The sequence below is a fragment of the Macrobrachium nipponense genome, chromosome 39, assembly GCF_015104395.2.
Source record: "Macrobrachium nipponense isolate FS-2020 chromosome 39, ASM1510439v2, whole genome shotgun sequence".
In the NCBI taxonomy this organism is placed as follows: Eukaryota; Metazoa; Arthropoda; class Malacostraca; order Decapoda; family Palaemonidae; genus Macrobrachium; species Macrobrachium nipponense.
Window position 1 is genome coordinate 50,082,457 of NC_061099.1, and position 20,010 is coordinate 50,102,466.

General features: G+C 42.0%; 1 protein-coding gene across 2 annotated transcripts in view; it reads left to right on the forward strand.

Annotated features, from left to right (window-relative positions):
- The window catches only part of LOC135210336 (protein SET-like), a 27,522-nt gene continuing 7,512 nt past the window's right edge, over positions 1–20,010 (forward strand). The window contains exons 1-4 of one of the 2 annotated variants that reach the window (XM_064243224.1): positions 1–376; positions 13,277–13,389; positions 13,643–13,719; positions 17,459–17,643. In XM_064243224.1, the coding sequence (XP_064099294.1) occupies positions 110–376; positions 13,277–13,389; positions 13,643–13,719; positions 17,459–17,643 (642 nt within the window). In that variant the 5' untranslated portion in view covers positions 1–109. The remainder of the gene's footprint in view (positions 377–13,276; positions 13,390–13,642; positions 13,720–17,458; positions 17,644–20,010) is intronic. The other variant, XM_064243225.1, reaches the window with a different exon arrangement.

The window sequence follows — 20,010 nt, forward strand, 5'->3', positions numbered from 1 at the left end:
TCAGCGTCCGGGATGACTCTGGCGTCCATTTTGGCCGGGAAGAAGCATTTGTGTTTACAGTCTCGTTGTGACCTCGTGTGTGTGAGGTCGCGTTAGCAATTTTCTTAAAATGTCAGAGTGTGGAGCCTCTCCGGCTAAATTAAGAAAGTTAGATACGTCAGAAGAAGAAAGAAGTGACACCCGGGGCGAATATGACCCGGAGACCCAGAAGGCCCTAGAGGAAATAGACTCGTGCCAAAATGAAATTGACCAACTCAATGAAAAAGCGAGTGAGGAAATACTCAAAGTCGAACAGAAATATAACAAACTCAGAAAACCCAACTTCGAGAAAAGGAGTCAGATCATCAACAGAATTCCTAACTTCTGGGTGACTGCCGTATCCTTTTTTAAAAAGCATTTTCGGTGCTTGGTTAGCGTAGCCCAGAGGTTTGGTTCAAGCCATGGGATAGGTAGTAACTCTCGGCCCATGCTTTGCTCCTGTCACCGCATTTTGCCCTGATACTATACTTACGCAAGGCCGGCCGGTACCGGCGTATAAATCATTCCGGTTTACGCTTGCTTTATAGTATTCCGGATCACTGGTTAGCATGGCTTGTTAAGACGGCTGGGTTTGTTTGTTGTGTACGCCGGTACCGGGTAGGCTAGGCCGGGTTCACCAATGTTAGGCGTTGTATACAGTGGGTGACAGGCTAAGGGCGTTTAATTTTTAGTACTTTATTCTAGATTCTGACGTCTTAACCTTACTTGTCCACTCAACACAGCAATAGTTAGATATCTCGCATTATATTTATTGGTTAACCTAGCTTAGTTTCTAAGTGAAGCTTCATCTTAGGTTAGTAGGTAACCAGTTGGCAGAATGTGGCCCCTTAGCTTGTTGTGTGCTAATCATAGGCTATGCTAATTTAATTTTATCATATGCAGGAACTGTTTGACTTTTTGTTCTCTTGTGTGACTAACATTTGTTACCATTAGCCTGTTAGTGGTGCAAACCACATGGTTTTGTGTTTCCCAACCCTCTAATACTAGGCTATATAACTATTGTTTGGAAACTTTGGGTATTACAAGGAGAGGGAAGTGTAAAGCAAGCACATTGCACCAACAGGAATGTTTGAATTTTGTAAAAGACAAGGTAAACAGTTGGACAAATACATGGTTCATATCTGTATAATCAGTGTCACTTATGAAACATTATACATGATGTATCTGGCTATTACAAGGAAGCATCCTAACCTCGTCTTCCCTTTCTTGACTTTGACCTAAGTAATCCAGGGTACTGGGACTTGGATTCCCCCTTCCTAACCAGACCTACGGTCTAGTCGTGCCTAAATGACTACGAACATGATTGTCATTAGCTATGTTGCCAAACTTCTTCCTGACTTGCAATCCTACTACAGTTAATCTGCATCCCTCAATCTGGGGCTATTTAATCCAGTTATAAAATCTTATCCCCTCCACAGGCTACCCAGGAGAAAGACGGTTTCCTTGACAAGAACCACTTAATTAAAAATCTGCCATCACTTGAGGAGACAATAATGCAATTTTTTTAATCTCTTATCATTTAGTTTTATTAGTGAGTCTGGGCTAGATTTTGGGGGTTTAATTTCCTACCTTAAAATAAATAGTGAATCCCACAGAAAAATGATAGTCAGAAATCCAAGCGCTTTCGTCTTTACTCAGACATTGTCAAGGAGCTAATGAAGTACAATTGGAGAGAAAGGTCTCAGGTACAAAACAAGATCAAGAATACCAGATGGTTAATTGTCAAAAGGGTAAAAATTAAAAGAGATAATCCAGGATTATCGGATATCACATGGTCACAAACCTAAACAGATTTGACCCTAACCGAAATTACAAAGTTTCTTTACAGTCCAAAACATGTAAAAACTGAATATATTAATTTTGTTGCTTATATGAACAAAACAGTTCTGTGTATGATTTAAATTCTCTTGTTTATTGTAGTATTTTTTGCTGTAAATCATCCTTTATTCCATTTAAAATTTCAGTTCGGATCTTTCCTTCTTTTTGTATTTTCATGGTGATATGTAGAATGATAGTGTCAAGCTGTTGACCCTTTCTGACCTGGTATGAGAAGATGTGGCAACGTTTCTGCCACACTCACATAATATTCCAACTTAGGTCAAGGTTTTATGAGTTAGGGCTGGGAAAATGGCAACTTCTAAAATGTATTAATAGTGTGCTGCAGATTTTAGAGTAAAGTTTAGGGATCCATCCTCGAGCTTCCCTTAACCTAACCCTGGGTGCCAGTGGTTGGCTAATGCCCTCAATCAGTTACATGTAGTATTAGGCTATACCAAATTTTGTACTGTAGACCAAAATTCAAATTTCTTCATAGATAGGAATTCTGATATACCTACCTATGGCTCTAATTCATATTTACAACAAATATATGGCCCGTATATTTAGTATAGCTATCTATTTATCTTAAGTAGTACCTACTGAGGGTATATGCCTGTTCTCATTAACAGTTATCTGTATTTGATATTTATACTGTTCTATATAAGTTTGTGCACATTTAGTAGGTTTGGTATCTTGCAATGTATTGTTTGTCTCCATGAAATATAGATCTTTTTATGGTGTTTCTCACATGTAAAATTGTCATCACATATAGAGATGTGGTGTTAGTCCTAGGGCATTTAGAACTATGTTAGCTATTTTAGCAGAGCATCAGCATTCACATGATACTGAGGTGCCTTTTATGGTAAAACTCCAATGGTCTTCATTTTGTCGGACTAAATTTATACTCAAATATTCATCACAGTCTTGCAACCAACAACAGCTGGACTTTTTAAATTAAGTAAATTCTAAATGCTGTCAGTATGACTCAGATCCACTGTTCATTTTACATGAAGTAACTCATAGCAACACCTCTGATTGTTTTCCAGATAGTACATGTTCCATGAAAGCAGGAGTAAAGCAAAAGAAGATCTATGCATGCCATATGCTAAGAAATTATTATCTTAATTAATTAGAAGCCCTCTGAGTCTCACAAGGAAACGTATTTGAAATTTTTTTATTTTCTCACACCAAGAATGACATGTTACTGTTTTGAGAAATCTGGTTCTGTTATTAAGTGAATGGACTGTTATGTATGTAGAACTACTATTTCTTGGTGTAAGCTTGAATTGGTTGCTGTTCAGTGTGGATGGCTTGAGTTGTTGAAATCAGTTTCACTTTATCACTGAATAAATAAATTGTAAAAACAAGTGAGGTGCTTTGTGCTATAGTAGCTCGCACACAGCTCACCTCCACCCAATCCTCCTAATTCTTATGCTCTCATTCCAGGATTGTCATTGTTGAATAAGTATTTGTGGAAGATGTTGCTTTTCATGAACATCTTGGGAAGCCCATCTTCTGCAGCATTCCTTGACCACTTAACTATTATATAGTCTTTCTTCAAGGAGAAGGCAGCTGGTGAATGGGGACCAATTATCGATCTGTCTCCTTTGAACAAGTTTGTCTTTCAGATTTAGTTTGAGATGGAAATGGCATTGTTTGTGTTGAATTCCATCAGAGATGGTGACTTCATCCCTTTGGTTGATTGGAGGAATGCTTGCTTCCAAGTACCTGTTCAGTAATCTGGAAGTATACCAGCTTCATCTGCAATGGGACATGTACCACTTTAAAGCCCTGTGCTTTGGGCTGGCTACAGCTCCACAAGTGTTCACTTGAGGTATTTACTTTGCCATCAGTTTGGGCCCATTCATATGGTAAACATGTATAGGATTCCCTGGATAAACAGTTATTTCTGGCATCCCCTGAGATGCTGTTGCATCAGAACAGAGACTGCCTTCTGTCGTTTTATATGACTTAGGGATCATGGTAAACTGGGAGAAGGTGGATCTTTTCTCAAAGTGGCAAAGTGTGTAGATGGTCTTTTTTTTGTCAGCCAACTGAGGTTTGGCAGATCTTGGCCACATGTCACCATTGGGGAAGCTTGTTCTGCATGGGTGTCTTCCTCTGCATTATGCCAACAGTTAACTTCTAACAATCCTCTCTCCATGTTCATACCATGAGTGGGGAAATCAGAAATTATAGTGCTTAGTTGCTGGACGGAAGGAACTTTCTCGATGGATTTCCTTTGAACTCTCTACCTAAAATCCTTTTGCTCACAATGCGTTGGAGGATGTAGGGTTCAGCACCCATTCATCTCAGGTGCATGGGCAGAGGATAAACCCCCTTTCATACCAGCATTTTTGAAGGCAAGCAGCCCCACTATCCAGGATTACTTTTTGGGTGGCAGCATAACTAGTAACTTTCAAGTTATCAGCACTCTGGGGCTCAGATGCCCTGTTAGCTACCTGTTGATCCCAGCATACTTGTCCAACCATGTGTTTTGTACATGCCACTTCCCCGGCAGATATATACTTAGCTATAGTCTCTGACGTCCCGACAGAATTCAAAACTCGCGGCACACGCGACAGGTAGGTCAGGTGACCAGCCCACTCCCGCCGCTGGGTGGCGGGAATAGGAACCATTCCCGTTTTCTAACCAGAATTTTTCTGTCGCCGGTAGCAACAACATCGTTGTTGGTACCTCCTGCATTGGAATTCTTTTCTCGTTGGCCGAGGATTATCGATTTGTCTTTTGGTGATGTACTTTGATCTTTGGTTTTGGCATACGCTTATAGTGGACTGTTTTTTGGATTTGGAATTGGATTCTCTTTAAAATGTCTGACGTGGCACCTGTATTTAGGGTGTGTGCGAAAGAGGTATGTAAGGTGAGGCTACCGAAAGCTTCGGTGGATCCTCACACAGTTTGTAAAAAATGTAGGGGGAATGATTGTTCTGAGACTAACACCTGTCTGGAATGTGAGAACTTAACGGAAGTGGAATGGAAGACCTTGGCTTCTTATGTAAGGAAACTTGAGAAAGATAGGGTTAGGAGGGCTTCCATTAGAAGCTCAAGTAGATCCTGCTCTAATGAACAGGAAGTAGCTCCTAACTTTCATAGTATTTCTCCTGCTCATAGTTTGGTTTCAGCCCCTTCCCCCAGTAGCGAACCTGTAGATGCGTCTACGGAAATGGCTGCAATGAGAGCCTCTATAATCAGCTTGAAAACGCAACTGCAAGCGATGAAGGAGACAGGTAAGCGCAGTGATGTGTGCAGTGATTTGTGCAGTGTCCCCAGTGAAGTGGAGGGGGCGTCTGACCGACTCCGCATTGCTCCTAGGGCCTAGACCTCTCTTTCAGACTCCCATGACCAAGGGAGGAGGAATGTCGAAAGCCGCAAGGGGATGTAGAGTATTCCCAACGGTCAGGCGTCCTTCGGCAGGATCCAATGTAGCCGCTTCCCAGGCTGCCAAGGATAGCTACTGCAAAAGCGTCCTGAGGAAGTGCTTTTCTTTTCGGACTCAGACTCTTCGTCTCCCAGAAGGGGATGGAGTTCTTCCGCTAAATCGCGTCCTCTTAAGAGATCCTGGAAGACGCCAAATAGCGAAGCGTTACGTTCCAGTCCGGAGCCTTTTCCGGATTATTCGCCTGCTCGTAAGAAGAGAGCCATGAGAACTCCTGACTCTTCCCCGGAAGACTTATCACACAAGACAAAGGAAGTCTTGGTAGGACTCCAACAGCAGTTGTCTGCCTTAGTAGGAGTTCTTGCTGAAGGCTCTTCTAGGAAGAAAGACATTTCTCTTCCCATCAAGAGTTCCGTTAGGAGAGAGTCAGAGAGTAAGCGTCCTGGCGTTAGCAGACGCTCCTCGCCTGAAAGGTTTTCGTCCCCAGCGAGACCTTCTTCAGTCATACATGACAGAAATCGGAAACGCCCTATGAGCAAGAGTTCTCCCAGGAGTTTGACTAGAGAAGAGTTTGCCTCCCATGGCAAGCATCAGGAGCCTGATTCGCGAATTTCTCGTGAGAGAATTCGTTCGACTAAGAGCTCCGGGAGAGAAGAGAGTCCCTCTCGATTTAGAGCTCCTCTAGAAGAAAGGAGCACTCGTTCGTCCTCGAGACATTTTCCGAAGGACGCAAGAGTTTCGCCTAATAGGCCTCGAAGATTGGACAAGTTTTCTTCTCCTCCTAGGAGGAGTAGGAGAGATTCTAGCTCCTCTCCGGAAAGACGCAAAGGAAAAAGGAGTTATTCGCCTGCTAGACGCAGTCAACGGGACACAAACGTCTCCCCTCATGGACGACGGGAACAGAAGGTTCTCCTTTCTCCTCGCAGGCGCATTTCGCCTTCTAGGCGTCCTCATCAGGACGCAAATGCCTCTCCTTCTTGGACCAGGCAGCCTCACCAGGACGCAAGCGCCTCGCCTTCTTGGCCTAGGCGCTCTCACCAGGACGCAACGCGTCTCCTTCTTGGCGCCAGGAAACAGGATGTTCTACTTTCGCCTAGCAGGCGTTCTTCGCCTCACAGGCGCCTGATTCAGGACGCAAGCGCCTCTCCTAGCAGACGCAAGGAGCACATCAGAAGTCCGAGTATAGAGAAACTCCAGGACTCACACAGGAAGGATGATAGGAGTAAGGAAGAAAGGAAAAGACTTCCTTCAAAGGATCGGTCTCCTGTTGAGGAAAAGCCCTCTTCTCCCACATCACTTTTGGAAGAAGTATCGGATGAAGAGATAACCAAAGATGCAGGAGTTTCAGACTATAAGAGACTTGCTTCTCTATTGCTGCAGGTGTTTGGAGACTCACTACGCCAGTCGGATCCCCCTTCGCCAGGATCGTTATTATCCAGTACGAAAATGTCGAAGGCTTCCTCATTCGTTAAGATGACCCCTACTCTTTCTATGAGAAAGTCTCTGAAGAGTCTAGAGAACTGGCTCAGGGCTAAGAAAGAAGCGGGTAAGACAGTATTTTCTTGTCCACCCTCTAAGTTGACAGGGAAACCAGGGATGTGGTATGATACCAAGGAGCCAATGGGCCTGGGTCTACCTTCGTCCTCTGATGCGGATTTTTCCGCTCTTGTAGATGCGTCTAGAAGACGCTCTCTACACTCGGCAAAAGCCTCTTGGGGAATGTGTGAGGTGGATCATCTCATCAAGGGCCTCTTCAAGACTCTCGAAGTCTTTAACTTCATGGACTGGGCCTTGGGAGCCTTAGCCAAGAAGTCGCAAGAACCAGACTTCGTTTCCATGGAAGAGTTGGGCAGTGTTTTAACCTGCCTAGACAAGGCGGTTATGGATGGCTCAAATGAAGTGGCATCCCTGTTTGGATCCTGTATTTTGAAGAAGAGGGCAGTGTTTAGCTCCTTCTTAACAAAATCTGTTTCTCCTCTGCAGAGATCCTCCCTTTTATACGCGCCCCTCTCTAGTCACCTGTTTCCTCAGAACATAGTGAGGGACATTTCGAAGACGCTTTCAGAAAAAGCCACACAGGACCTGCTGGCTCAGTCAGCGAAGAGGCTAAAGCCTGCTGTGCCTCTGGCGAAAAAGGAGAAAGTTCCCTTCCAGCAGCCCTTTCGAGGTAGGTCTGCATCAAGAACTTCTCTTAGAAGTAGACGACCGGAGAAGAGAGGAAGGTCTTCTCGAAGGCCGTTCGTCAAAACCCAGTGAGACGGGGGTCCTCCAGATAAAAGTGGGTGCCAGGCTTCTAGATTTTTACGAAACTTGGGCACAGAAAGGTGCCGATGCCTGGACCCTATCCATCCTAAAGAAAGGATATTTAATCCCCTTCAGGGAAAAACCTCCCTTAACGACAACTCCAAGGGAGTTAACAGCAAATTACAAGGAATCCGTCAAGAAACAAGCCCTTCTACATCTCGTAGAGCAGATGCTTTTCAAGGAAGCCATAGAGGAAGTAAGAGATCTCTCTTCCCAGGGGTTTTACAATCGCCTGTTCTTAGTTCCGAAGAGCTCAGGAGGTTGGAGGCCAGTTCTGGACGTGAGCGCCCTGAACGAATTCGTAGCAAAAAGGAAGTTTACTATGGAGGACGACAGCCTCGGTGTTAGCACAGCCCTGGCGTCCAGGGGACTGGATGGTATCCCTGGACCTGCAGGATGCTTATTTCCACGTACCAATACACCCATCGTCCAGGAAATACCTAAGATTTATGGCTCAAGGAAGAGTTTTTCAATTTCGGGCCCTTTGCTTCGGACTATCAACAGCCCCCCAAGTGTTCACGGGTCTAATGAAAAATGTGGCCCACTGGCTTCACCTCGAAGGGATTCGGATATCCTTGTATTTAGACGACTGGCTGATACGAGCACAGTCGCGAGTCAGATGTCTGGAGGACTTAAAACTGACACTGGAGTTAAACACAGTCCTTGGGACTGTTGGTAAACCTCGAGAAATCCCAGATGATTCCCCAGCAGAACATTGTTTATCTGGGGATTCGGATGGATTCTCGGGGTTTTCAGGTTTTCCATCACAGGAAAGACAGAAACCGCTGCTTGGAAAAAGTAGCAACCTTCCTAGAGAAAGAACAATGTTCCGCGAGGGAATGGATGAGTCTTCTGGGGACCCTTTCCTCGTTGGAACAGTTCATTTCTCTAGGAAGGCTTCACCTAAGGCCGTTACAGTTCTATCTAAGAGAACGTTGGGATCAGAAATCTCAAAATCTGTCCGATTCCTTCCAGATCACGAAGGAGATAAAGGAGGACCTGCTCTGGTGGATGAATCCGTGCAGGATCAGCGAAGGAGTATCCCTTCACGTTCCGAACCCTCGGCTAGTGTTGTACTCCGACGCCTCAGATGCGGGGTGGGGAGCCACTCTAGGGACGAGAGAAGTGTCAGGCACCTGGAGGGGAGAACAGGTGTCCTGGCACATCAATATGAAAGAGTTAGCAGCGATTCACCTGTCCCTCATACACTTCGAGGCTCAGATCACGGGTTCGGTACTGCAGATCAATTCGGACAACACAACAGCCCTAGCTTATATCAAGAAGCAAGGAGGGACGCACTCGTTCTCCCTTTACAGGAAAGCAAGGGAACTATTGCTGCTTGGGCAGAAGAGAGAAGAATCACTCTCCGGACAAGATTCATCAAGGAGACAAAAATGTACGAGCCGACCTTCTGAGCAGGAGAGACCAAGTACTTCCTACAGAATGGACGTTGCATCAGGAAGTATGCAACAGACTTTGGAACCTCTGGGGAGATCAAATATAGATCTTTTTGCCACCCATTGGAACAACAGGCTGGAAAGTTACTGCTCCCCGATCGCCGACCCCAAGGGCGATGGCAGTGGACTCCCTTCTCCTCGATTGGCAGGAATAGACGGGTTATGCTTTTCCTCCGTTCAAAATATTATCGGAAGTGGTAAGGAAGTTTGCAGCAGCAGAGGGAGCCAAACTGACCCTCATAGCCCCGTTCTGGCCTTCACAAAACTGGTACAACAGAGGTACTGGGATGGATGGTAGACTTTCCGAGATCTCTCCCAAACAGGAGCGATCTTCTCAGACAACCCCACTTCGACAGGTATCACAAAAACCTACCCGCTCTCGCTCTGACTGCCTTCAGACTATCGAAGGACTTATCAGAACGAGAGGCTTTTCTCGAGAAGCTGCGAAAGCTATCGCAATGAGCGAGAAGACAATATCTACTATTCGAGTATACCAGTCGAAGTGGGATGTGTTTCGCAGATGTGTAGAGCTCAGAAGATATCCTCGTCCAGTACCTCTGTGACAGATATAGCCGATTTCCTCCTGTATTTGAAGGAGAAATGTAATTTAGTAGTCTCTACAATTAAGGGCTATAAGAGTATGCTATCTTCAGTCTTCAGGCATAGAGGCCTTAACATTGGGGAAGACAAAGATTTGCATGACCTGATAAGATCCTTCGAGACGTCAAAGAACAGAGGGATTAGAGCACCTAATTGGAACTTAGATGTGGTCCTCAAGTACTTAATGACATCAAAATTCGAACCTCCCTGTAAGGCTACGTTCAGAGACCTGACAAGGAAGTCTTTATTCTTGGTCGCGCTGGCTTCAGCGAAAAGAGTAAGTGAGCTACAAGCCTTAGAACATTAATGTTTGGCTTTAGGAACGGACTCGGCGTTCTGTTCCTTCAAACCAATGTTTTTGGCGAAGAATGAGAACCCTTCGAAACCTTGGCCTCGAACATTCGAAGTAAAAGGACTTTCTTCGCTTGTAGGAACAGAGCTAGAAAGGGCTCTGTGCCCAGTGAGAAGCCTTAAGTTCTACATAGAAAGGAAGAACGAACTACAGGGGAGTAAGGAAAGTTTATGGTGCTCAGTGAGAGATCCCAGAAGGCAGATCTCTAAAATGCTCAGGCGTTCTTCATCAGAGACGTAATCAAGGAAGCCCATTTACAGTGTAAAGAAGAACAACTGGACCTCCTTAGAGTTAAAGCTCACGAGGTAAGAGCAGTCGCTACCTCTTTGGCATTCCACAAGAACTTGTCCATACAGACTCTAGTGGAGTCGACCTTTTGGAGATGCAATTCGGTCTTTGCAACTCATTACTTGAGAGACATTCAAGTGACGTATGACAAGTGCTTCACTCTAGGAGCGTACGTATCTGCGGATTCGTTGCTGGGACAGGGAGCTGAACCCCAATCCTTTTTTAGTTTATTAAGTTAGGTTTTTAATGGTGTTTGGTGCATTTTTTGGTCGATTGAAAGAGGGTGCAGGTGTTGACCCCTTTCAAATCGTAGTGCTAACATGTTAGTGTGGTCAGGTGATCGGGATTGGTCGTTAGGCTCCTTGTGTGTATTAAATACCTAAAGCTCTATCATGTAAGAGGGTTAGCCCCCGTTGGTATGATACAGGTCAAGGTTCTGCCATGTAAGTGGGTCAGCCCCCATTGGTACGATCCAAGAAAAGGCTCTACCATGTAAGCGGGTAAGCCCCCATTGGTATGATCCGAAAAGGTTATCAGACGCAGGTCTCATCCTCTCTGTAAATCTGATGGCAAGCAGACTCATAGACAGTATCAATGAAGTCTTCTTCCATATCAGGTAGGAACCAAGGTTGTTTTTTTTGTTAATATACCTACAACGTATGTTGTTTCCCTGTTTTTATATTCATAAATAATTAGTATGTAACTGTCTCTTGCCCTCCACCAAGGGTGTCAATCAGCTAAGTATATATCTGCCGGGGAAGTGGCATGTACAAAAATGATATTGTTAGTATACAATAAAGTTTTGTACATACTTACCCGGCAGATATATACGATTAATGGCCCGCCCAGCCTCCCCTCAGGAGACAGGTGGAAGAGAAAAATTCTGGTTAGAAAACGGGAATGGTTCCTATTCCCGCCACCCAGCGGCGGGAGTGGGCTGGTCACCTGACCTACCTGTCGCGTGTGCCGCGAGTTTTGAATTCTGTCGGGACGTCAGAGACTATAGCTAAGTATATATCTGCCGGGTAAGTATGTACAAAACTTTATTGTATACTAACAATATCATTTTTATCTTGCTCTTGGCAAGCTTCAAGGAGCTCCCCTCTGGCCCACTCTCCCAACCAGAAGTGATTTGCCTGCAATTGTTGACTGAGAGGGCTTGCATTGGTTGGAACATCCATACAGTGGATTGTTGACCCAGTGAAATAATACAGCCTTCTTGTTTGGTATGTAAAGGTTGGAATCTCTTGTGGATGTTAGTTCCTTGGTTTGTCAAGGAAATCCAGGACAAGAGATGCAAGAGCTTCTTGTTTCCTTCCTTTTGAATCATTGGTCTAGATGAGAGGCTTGTATACCCAGGGTGAGCCATAGATGCTGCCTGAGTAGAACCATTCTGAACCCATCTGTCATATTGGCCAGATATAGGTGCCCTCTGACTTGCATAACCTATAGGGTAACATGGTTTTCCAAACATTTCATTACTTGAGCAACTCTAGACAACCTCATTCGCAGGCTCAGGGTCAAATCACTGTGGCATCCCTATGATTGTCTCCTGCATACTCTCCTGCATGCAAGATAATGGTTTGTATTTCCAAAAGAATAGATACAGAGCCTTTAACATTACCCCACCTCATTTGCTTTGATTTGTCTTTGTTGCCAAAGATAAAAGAGATAATTGACGGCAGGTTTGGAACCCCCCTTAATCATCTGTTAACTACATTGTTGCCAGGCTTTAACATCCAATTCTATCTAGTGCCGAAGAATCAAATTTATCCCCACTGTGGTACATAACTTCCACTAGACCCTTTTTCAATTCTTCCTCTACTTGACCTACCCTTAACAGGTTCCACTCCTTCCTCACTCATCCTTTCCACCTGCCCATATCACTTCACTCTCAACTCATACTTGTGATTTCTTCATTGTTCAGCCTCTCATGCAGCGAAATTCTCAAAATTCACCTTAGTATTGCCATTTCTTTTCATCCCAGCTTCTGTTCTTCTTTCCTTCTTAATGCCCATGTTTCTGAATCATACATCATCACTGGTCTGGTTACAATGCAATACACTTTTACTTTCAGTTCATTTGTCATTCTTTTTTACATAAACTACCCCTCCATTTCCCCCAAGCAGCTTTATCCTACTTCCAACCTCAGCTTCACTCCCTTCCTTGTGACTTAAATTAGATCCTAAGTACAAGCTGCCACTAGAAGATTTATCATAATGTTAAGACCAAAGGAAATTAGTTACAAATTTGGTATTTTAGTGTAATAAATTTGTCATTTTGCTCACTTTATACCACCTTATTCAAGAGATTCCTTCCATTCTTTTACTCTTTGCAATTCTTAAGTCTGCCGTAATCAGCAGAGCATATACATATAATAATGAGTCCCATATATTCAATCCAAATCCCATTACTCGGTAGCACATCCTTAGCTAGAGGAAACAAATGCGTTTAGTGCTGATCGTTACTGGCAAGCAGATTCAACTTTAAACATATCTGTATTGCAATAGCTGTTGTTATGGTTGTCCTTGCTCTTGTATATATCATTTCAACTTTTCTAACAAAGAAGAATACTTCTACATAAAGGGCTCTGGTTTGTGTACTTGAGAAAAATTAGTTTACAACCTTATTTTAAATGGTTTGTTGTCCTTCATTCTTTATCAAGTATTTTCAAGAGCGAGTGAGTGTCTATTTTGGTAAGAAGGTTAAGATTGAGGGAGAGATGTATTATCATAAATTTTTCAGTTAGTATAATGTTTTTAGATGGGAAAGGCTGGTGTGTGTTGTCAGATATCATTAAAAGCACTGATATATTTAAGTTTATACTTCTGCTACTTTTAGTTTCATGCATTGATGTCTTTTATACCTGTATGTTGTTGGCAGATATTTTGTATTTTTTATGAGTCTATGGTTAAAATGTCATTCAGGTAACTTTCTTTGCAGGATTCTTATATTTAGTAGCAATAGTGTGTTTGTATGTACATTTCCAGTAAGCCAGTGTTTTCCTTAACTACCATATAGTTTGTCAATCACCCTCAAATATCTGCCATCCTAGAGGAGGAAGAGGAGGAGTGCTTACACTACCTAACAAAGTTAGATGTAGAGGAATTTGATGATATCAAATCAGGTTACAGGTATGTTCCCTGGTAAAGTGTGGTTGCATTGGTTTTTACTTGTTACTGATCATCATCTAAATTAATGGATATATTTATTAAGTGATCATCATCTAAAATAATGGATATATTTATTAAGTTTTATGTGGTCTAGTGTTTTTCAGGCATAATTCTTTTCATTTTGTGATTGTATTTAGTTTTTGAGAATTATGAAGGTATTTTGTACATATGAGAAATCTTAAAACATCTTTGTTTCACATCTCTTGTTTTTCAGAATCAAATTCTTTTTCGATGAAAATCCATATTTTGAAAATGATGTCCTTATAAAAGAGTTTCACCTCGGCTCTACAGGTAAGAATATACCTAAAATTTGTTATTGTGTGCTGTGGCATTATTTATTAAAATTTCTTTATTTTACTTGAATTTGATACATGAATTATGATGCCCAACATCCATATATGTATTTAGTCATATATTTATATGCATACATATATGTGAAAGTTTTACCTTGAGGGTTGTAGTAAGTGAAAGTATTGTGAAGCAGTGTACATTGACATATTGTAGTTAATCCTTTGTAGATATGACATTAGAAAAGGTGTATATAAAAGTTTTTTTTTATGAAATAAGTGTAGATCCCAAAACAGTAAATCTTTAAAAGACTGGAGATGTGTTGGCTTGATATTACCAAGCTTAACTAAGTAATGGACTTGTGTGTATGATCATTAGAATGAACTTTCTTGGTTATATCCCAGTAAAGTTTTCATAATGATATAAGTGATATAAAGGTAATCAATAAATTTATTTTGGACATTTTTTAACTAGATTAGTTATGAAGAACCAACCTATGAGACAAAATATTCTTTGCTTGTATTGACATACTGTATACAGTATATTAGAAAAGAATTAATTATGGATATTATGATGTCTGGTATTATTGGGATAGTTTAACACAAGTATCATTATTCTGCTTCAAAATGAGACTTTATCAACCATTTTATCATAAAAAATGATTTGATAGTGAGCAGGAAAGAGGGAAAAAAAATTATCTATGTTCATAAGCAGAAAACCAGTGCCTTTTATCACAGACAAGTTTTGATACCCCAATAATTAAAAATTTAGTTGTTAGAAATTTACAATTAGTTGTTTTTTTTTATATGGGAATATAAAAAAATTTACAGTAGGATTTTTTCCTCGTCTCCAGCAGTAACGGTAAACAGATATTAAAGCTTGCCAAGGTGGTTAATTGGTGGAAGGTGGGTGAGGGAAGTACCTCACCAACCTGTTGTAAACCAGTACTTTTTGTATGTTGGGTGTTTTTATCTTTTGAAATGGAGGAAAATCAGAGTATGAACTGAACCATGTGTGTTGCTGCTCTGTGTCTTTAGTGTTAGAATAAACTAAACCGGCTTTAAAAGGACGTAGGCAAAGCACATCCTCTGTTAAATGTGGTAAGAAAATAACTCACGGGGTCACGAGTTAAAAAGGGGAATGTGAGTGGCTCCACATGTCTCGTGACCAAGCACAGATGCCAATACGTAGTCCCTTGTGTACACAATTATTTTGAACTTTACCAGTTTCCAGCTGGCGCTGAGTATTTATCCTAATGTTAAGACCTCAGGTTTGTAAGTTATGAAAAATACAAATTGGTTAAAAATGTGTCATTTTTTGTTGATTGTTGTGGCTGGTCTCATTTGAATTATTCTCTCTCTCTCTCTCTCTCTCTCTCTCTCTCAGTTTTCGAGTGACTTCTCTATAGCTACTTTTCCTGCTGAAGAACAGTTGTTGAGTTTTAGCTTTCTGTAGCCGTCTTGCTCGTGGAGTTACCTCTACAATATCAAGTGCAAGTTATAACTCCTCCAACATTAATGCACACATTGATAACATGCATCTGAGAAGAGTAAGATTTGTGGACAGAGTAGGGTGAAGAAATTCTATTCCTTCTCTTCTATTCCTTCCTTCTATAAGAAAAATGAGGTCTTTGAAATCTTTTCACAAAAATTGAGCGAGAACCTTCTGTCTTTGAGGGTTGGCAAGAGTGTTTGCTTGCCTGCAGGTGAACATCTGCAATAGGTAGGATTGATTGATTTTATTTATTTTATTTTATTATTTTTTTTTTTTACCAGTCTCTCCCCATTCTTGCTCAGATAAAGATGAGTCTGATGGGTATGCCAAGAAGGTTTGTGCTTCCTTGTTGCTAACTTTGAAGATTTGTCCTATACAGTTCACTCCACTATGTTACAGCAGGTCTTTTTTGATGATCTGTATGCTTGTAATCATGCAGAACCTTGGGTGGTGCCTGGTTCGCTCAGAACCCGAATATTTTTGTGCCAACAAGGGGCTCATGCTCAACTGTGGATGCTGCAAGCTTTTGTGGCAAGCTGTGTACACACATTAGTGTAGACATTTATGGTAGTCCTGGTTGTGTAGCAGGGTATTTGTTGATAGCCTCTCCTAGTTTGCTTTTAGACAATCATTTATGTCTGTGGTAATATGGACCACCATATTACCACAAGTCCACGGTCTCAAGAGTCCTCACCAGGGTGACTGTTACGCCAATCTCTCTTTCAGGAGAAAATCCAACTCATGTTTTTAGGTGATTTCTTAGGACTTGACGATCCTTTCTCTTTTTATCAGCTGGGAATAGCTTTTTTTCTCTCAAGATATTTGATGGCTCAGTTATGTGTACATTGAGCTTGCAGAAGATACCAATGCTTCTTTGTTAGTAGAAAATAATCAAGGGTGCACTCCTGAGGCAAAACAATTTTTCCAACTGCTGTGGTTATTGCTTGCTTTTGGTGTCTTGGATCAAGTCAACAATCTGATCTGTGGATCAGAAGGTTCCCTGCTGCCCAGCAGAGTCAGTAAGCTGCTTTCCTTTTGTTGACACACCAGAGGGAGATCTACAAGCTATAGGATGCATAGACTACTTAAGAAGTGATAGCTGATACAGTGTGATCCATTGTGTGGCTTCAAGCCCAGCAGAGTGATGAAAGGAACTGGTACCACTCATTCTGTGTGTGGTTTTGGGAATGGCTTCCCTTCCATGAATCTGAGACAAGGAACCCAACTTATTCCTTTTAAAAGAGCTTGGAGTTTTTCCAGCCATTTCAGCCTCTTGACCCCATCCAGCTATGGTGGGAAATGGAGGGAGGGACTATTGAGTTTGGCAGTCTCCCTATTCAAGCAACTACAAACAGAGTGGATGCATGTCAGGCCATTGGGCAAGTTGGGGGCAGAGCCCTGGGTAATTGGTGTCCTTTGGGACAGTTAAAAACTCTTTCAAGAATTGACACCTTCCCCATCTTTACTAGTCCTATTCCCAACCATCCTTCCAGTATCTGAAAGCTCTGATGTTGGCAGAGGTGAAGAGCATGTTGGAGAATCATGTGCTGGAAGTTGTAGACATTCCTTCTCGGGATTGTTATGGTGGTTTCTTCCTGGTGGAGTTTGTCAGTGGGGAGCATGGCGAGATACTTTTGCGCCCAATGTCAGCCCTGTGTAGTACCAGCAGACATCAGGTGATGTTCAGAATACCATTTCTTTCTGGCTTCATGAAGCAATGAGGAGGAGTATGTGCTGGATGGACTATTATGCCAGGTAGTCATGATCAGGAGTAAGGTTTTTCTGGGTGGAGATTCAACTTGCTAGTCAGGTGCAAGACTATCTTCCCACGTAAGGAATGATTCTCTTACACAAAAGGGAGTGGAGCCTTTCATCATAATCCCTCCTCAGCCACCTGATGCTGAAGGGAAAAGTGCTTGATGATGATGGGTGAGTGGAAGGTCATTGTCACTCTCCCACCTACCACCAGTCATTTAATTTGGTAGCAAGTTTCAACAATTGAATCCAGCATGTGTTGAGGAATACCCCTATATATATAAAGTTCTGGTTGTATACCTAATGGATAGTAAGAATTATACACGATTGTAGAAAATAGAAAGGAACCAGAAGATTATAAATATATTTATGTAAAAGCTAAGGGCTTAATGAAAATAAAGGAAACACAGAAAATACACCACTCTTGTTTGTACTATCTCATACATGCAGCACAAACAAAAACAGTGTCATTAAATTCATCCCTATTTTTTAGGTGATCCAGCGTCACAGTCTACAGAGATAAAATGGAAGAGTGGTCACAACCTTGTTGAACGGTTTAGGCAGAGGATGCAACAAGGAGAGAAAAGTGGTTCTGGAAGAAAACGTTCACTTGACATCAGATCGTTTTTCTCTTGGTTTTCTGATCATGGTGACCCTTCAGCAGATGAAATAGCAGAGGTAATTTTTTTATCTTATTGCACATTGTTTGATTTTAAATGAATATATCCTACTTTAGTGTCTTGAACAAGATTCTTAGAATCAAGTTCCTGAGAAACTGATTGTAATTTTGTCACTCATATTGATTGTTCTGATATAGTGTTGAAGTGCAGGTAAAAAAATATTTTAAAATGTTCATGTGGTTACTTAGATATGGGGTAGTAGAGTATGTACCAGTAAGCATGGAAAATTTAGCTAATGCATTATAGGGAAGATTTTAGCTAATGCATCATTGATGTATACAACAGTTAATTCTATATGATGGCCTTTGTCATTACAGATGCCAATAGACCCTGCATCACACAAGTTTTTTTTTTATTAATTTTATTGGATTTCCCGCTGGCGCTAGATATTTATCCTAATGTTAAGACCTAAGGTTTGTTAGTTATGAAAAATACAAATTGATTAAAAATTTGTCGTGTCTATTAGCTTGTAAGGTTTTAATTGAAGGAAATTACTGAGAGTAGAATCATTGTAAGGGTTTGTCATACTAAGATATGAGTAAGAAATAAATTATTGTAAATGAGGCATGTCTACACAGTCTTAGTCACCTCTTCCATGGATATCAAATGTTAACCATAGAGATGGGAAATTGACGTGACTTATCTAATAAGTGGCTAGGAACTCCTTACATTTTCTGATGAAGAATAGGGAGACAACCTCATAAAGTCAGGTATGCTCATTGTGCATTTCAGACACCATGACTCCAGACTTCCTCCTGTAGGAATTTGTTCAGGCTCTTGGTGATGAGTGAACTACTACAACAAGGGCTACTATTATTAAATTGGGGCTGCTTATTCCTCACCGTCATTGTCTGCCCCCGCTGCTTCGTAACTCATCTTAATTACCATTGCTTGTCTTTCAGTCAGCAGCACTGTTCCATGACTTGATAGTGACATTTGGTTTTTTGTACTCATTAGAAGTTGTGATCTTTCTCTCCACCTTCCCATTACTCAGCCTCACAGCCTTGTAGTTGTCAATTGCCATTTTGTTCAGGAGCTGAGGAGATTTCTTGTAAACCTCCCAAGGTTAGCAGTTGAGTTCTGTCATCCCTGTTGTTCTCTCTCTCTCCGGTTATGGGGCTGTCTCCTGAAGACTTGGAAGGCCTGTAAGTCCAATTTGTGTGGAGCCCCAGGTTCTACAGGTTCTTCACATCATGAACTGTGTCATTTCTCAATGCTGGTTGCAACCAGTTACCTCCTACTCATTCAAATGACTATCAGGCTGCAGCAATATCGCATAGTTTTTGCTGGAGTCACTGTCGTTCATAGGTTGGCTCCCCCTTATTCCAGCTTTCTGGAGGTGGAGACTGATAATGTACCTCAGCAACCTCAAAAAGTTTCTTCACCTGACCCCTCTCATATATGGCAACTGTGGAGTCTGTAGAGGTAAATTTGCCAGGGTACTTCTTGCCTCCATTGACCTGAAGGATGCTTACACCTTCCCATTCACTTAGACCTTGTTTGAATGGGTTACCTGTACCAGTTCTGACTCCTTTACTTTTGTGTACTACTCAGGTCTTCACTGATATTCTCTCCTTAGTAGCCTCCTGGGTGTCTTGGTGTATTGTCTAGGTTGACTAGTTGATTATGGCTTTCTCAAAGTTGCTAAGTCATCTGTTGTTTCTCGTGGACTTGAGTCAGTCCTTGGACCTGGAGGTCAGGTATGTTGCCCCTCACCCACTGGAATCTTAGGTCCAATAGTACAGTCCATAGAGGAAAGTCATCTGCATGTCAGTTTTCTTGAGCATCAGGCTGACTTGTTTGGCCTCCATAAGCATTTGTGACCCTTGTAGAGAAGCTATGTAGAAGTCATGGCTGACTGCTTTAGCTAAATGTAGAACTAAGAACAAACAAGTTCAGAATCATGCCTTAGTTTGTTGCAGGTGTACACAACAAGGTGGCAGATGCTCTCAGCCATGTTAACCATTATTCCATCAGAATGGCCTTTTGCAAGGGCCTGCAGCATTTTTTGGAACCGTTTACCTCATTGAACTCGTACTTCTTGTGTACTCTTTTTCTCCTACTGGATCTAGCAGCTTGAGCAGAGGATACCTTGTTTCAGGCATTGGAGTCTGTTGATGCATGAGTGTTTCCAATATATCCTTTGTCGAGGCAGGTACTGGTGAAGTCCCAAGCCCCAGTGAACTTTCAGATGATGATCATTGTTTCTTTTTGACCGGAGTAGGTGTGGTCATTGGATCTTCTGGAACTCTTGGATTTTTCCAGGTCTCTTCCTGCTTGAACATTTTTTTTTAAGCAACCTCATTTCCAGTTTAACCTTTGTCACTTCCATCATTACATCTTCATTTGTTGCACTTATTGAGCA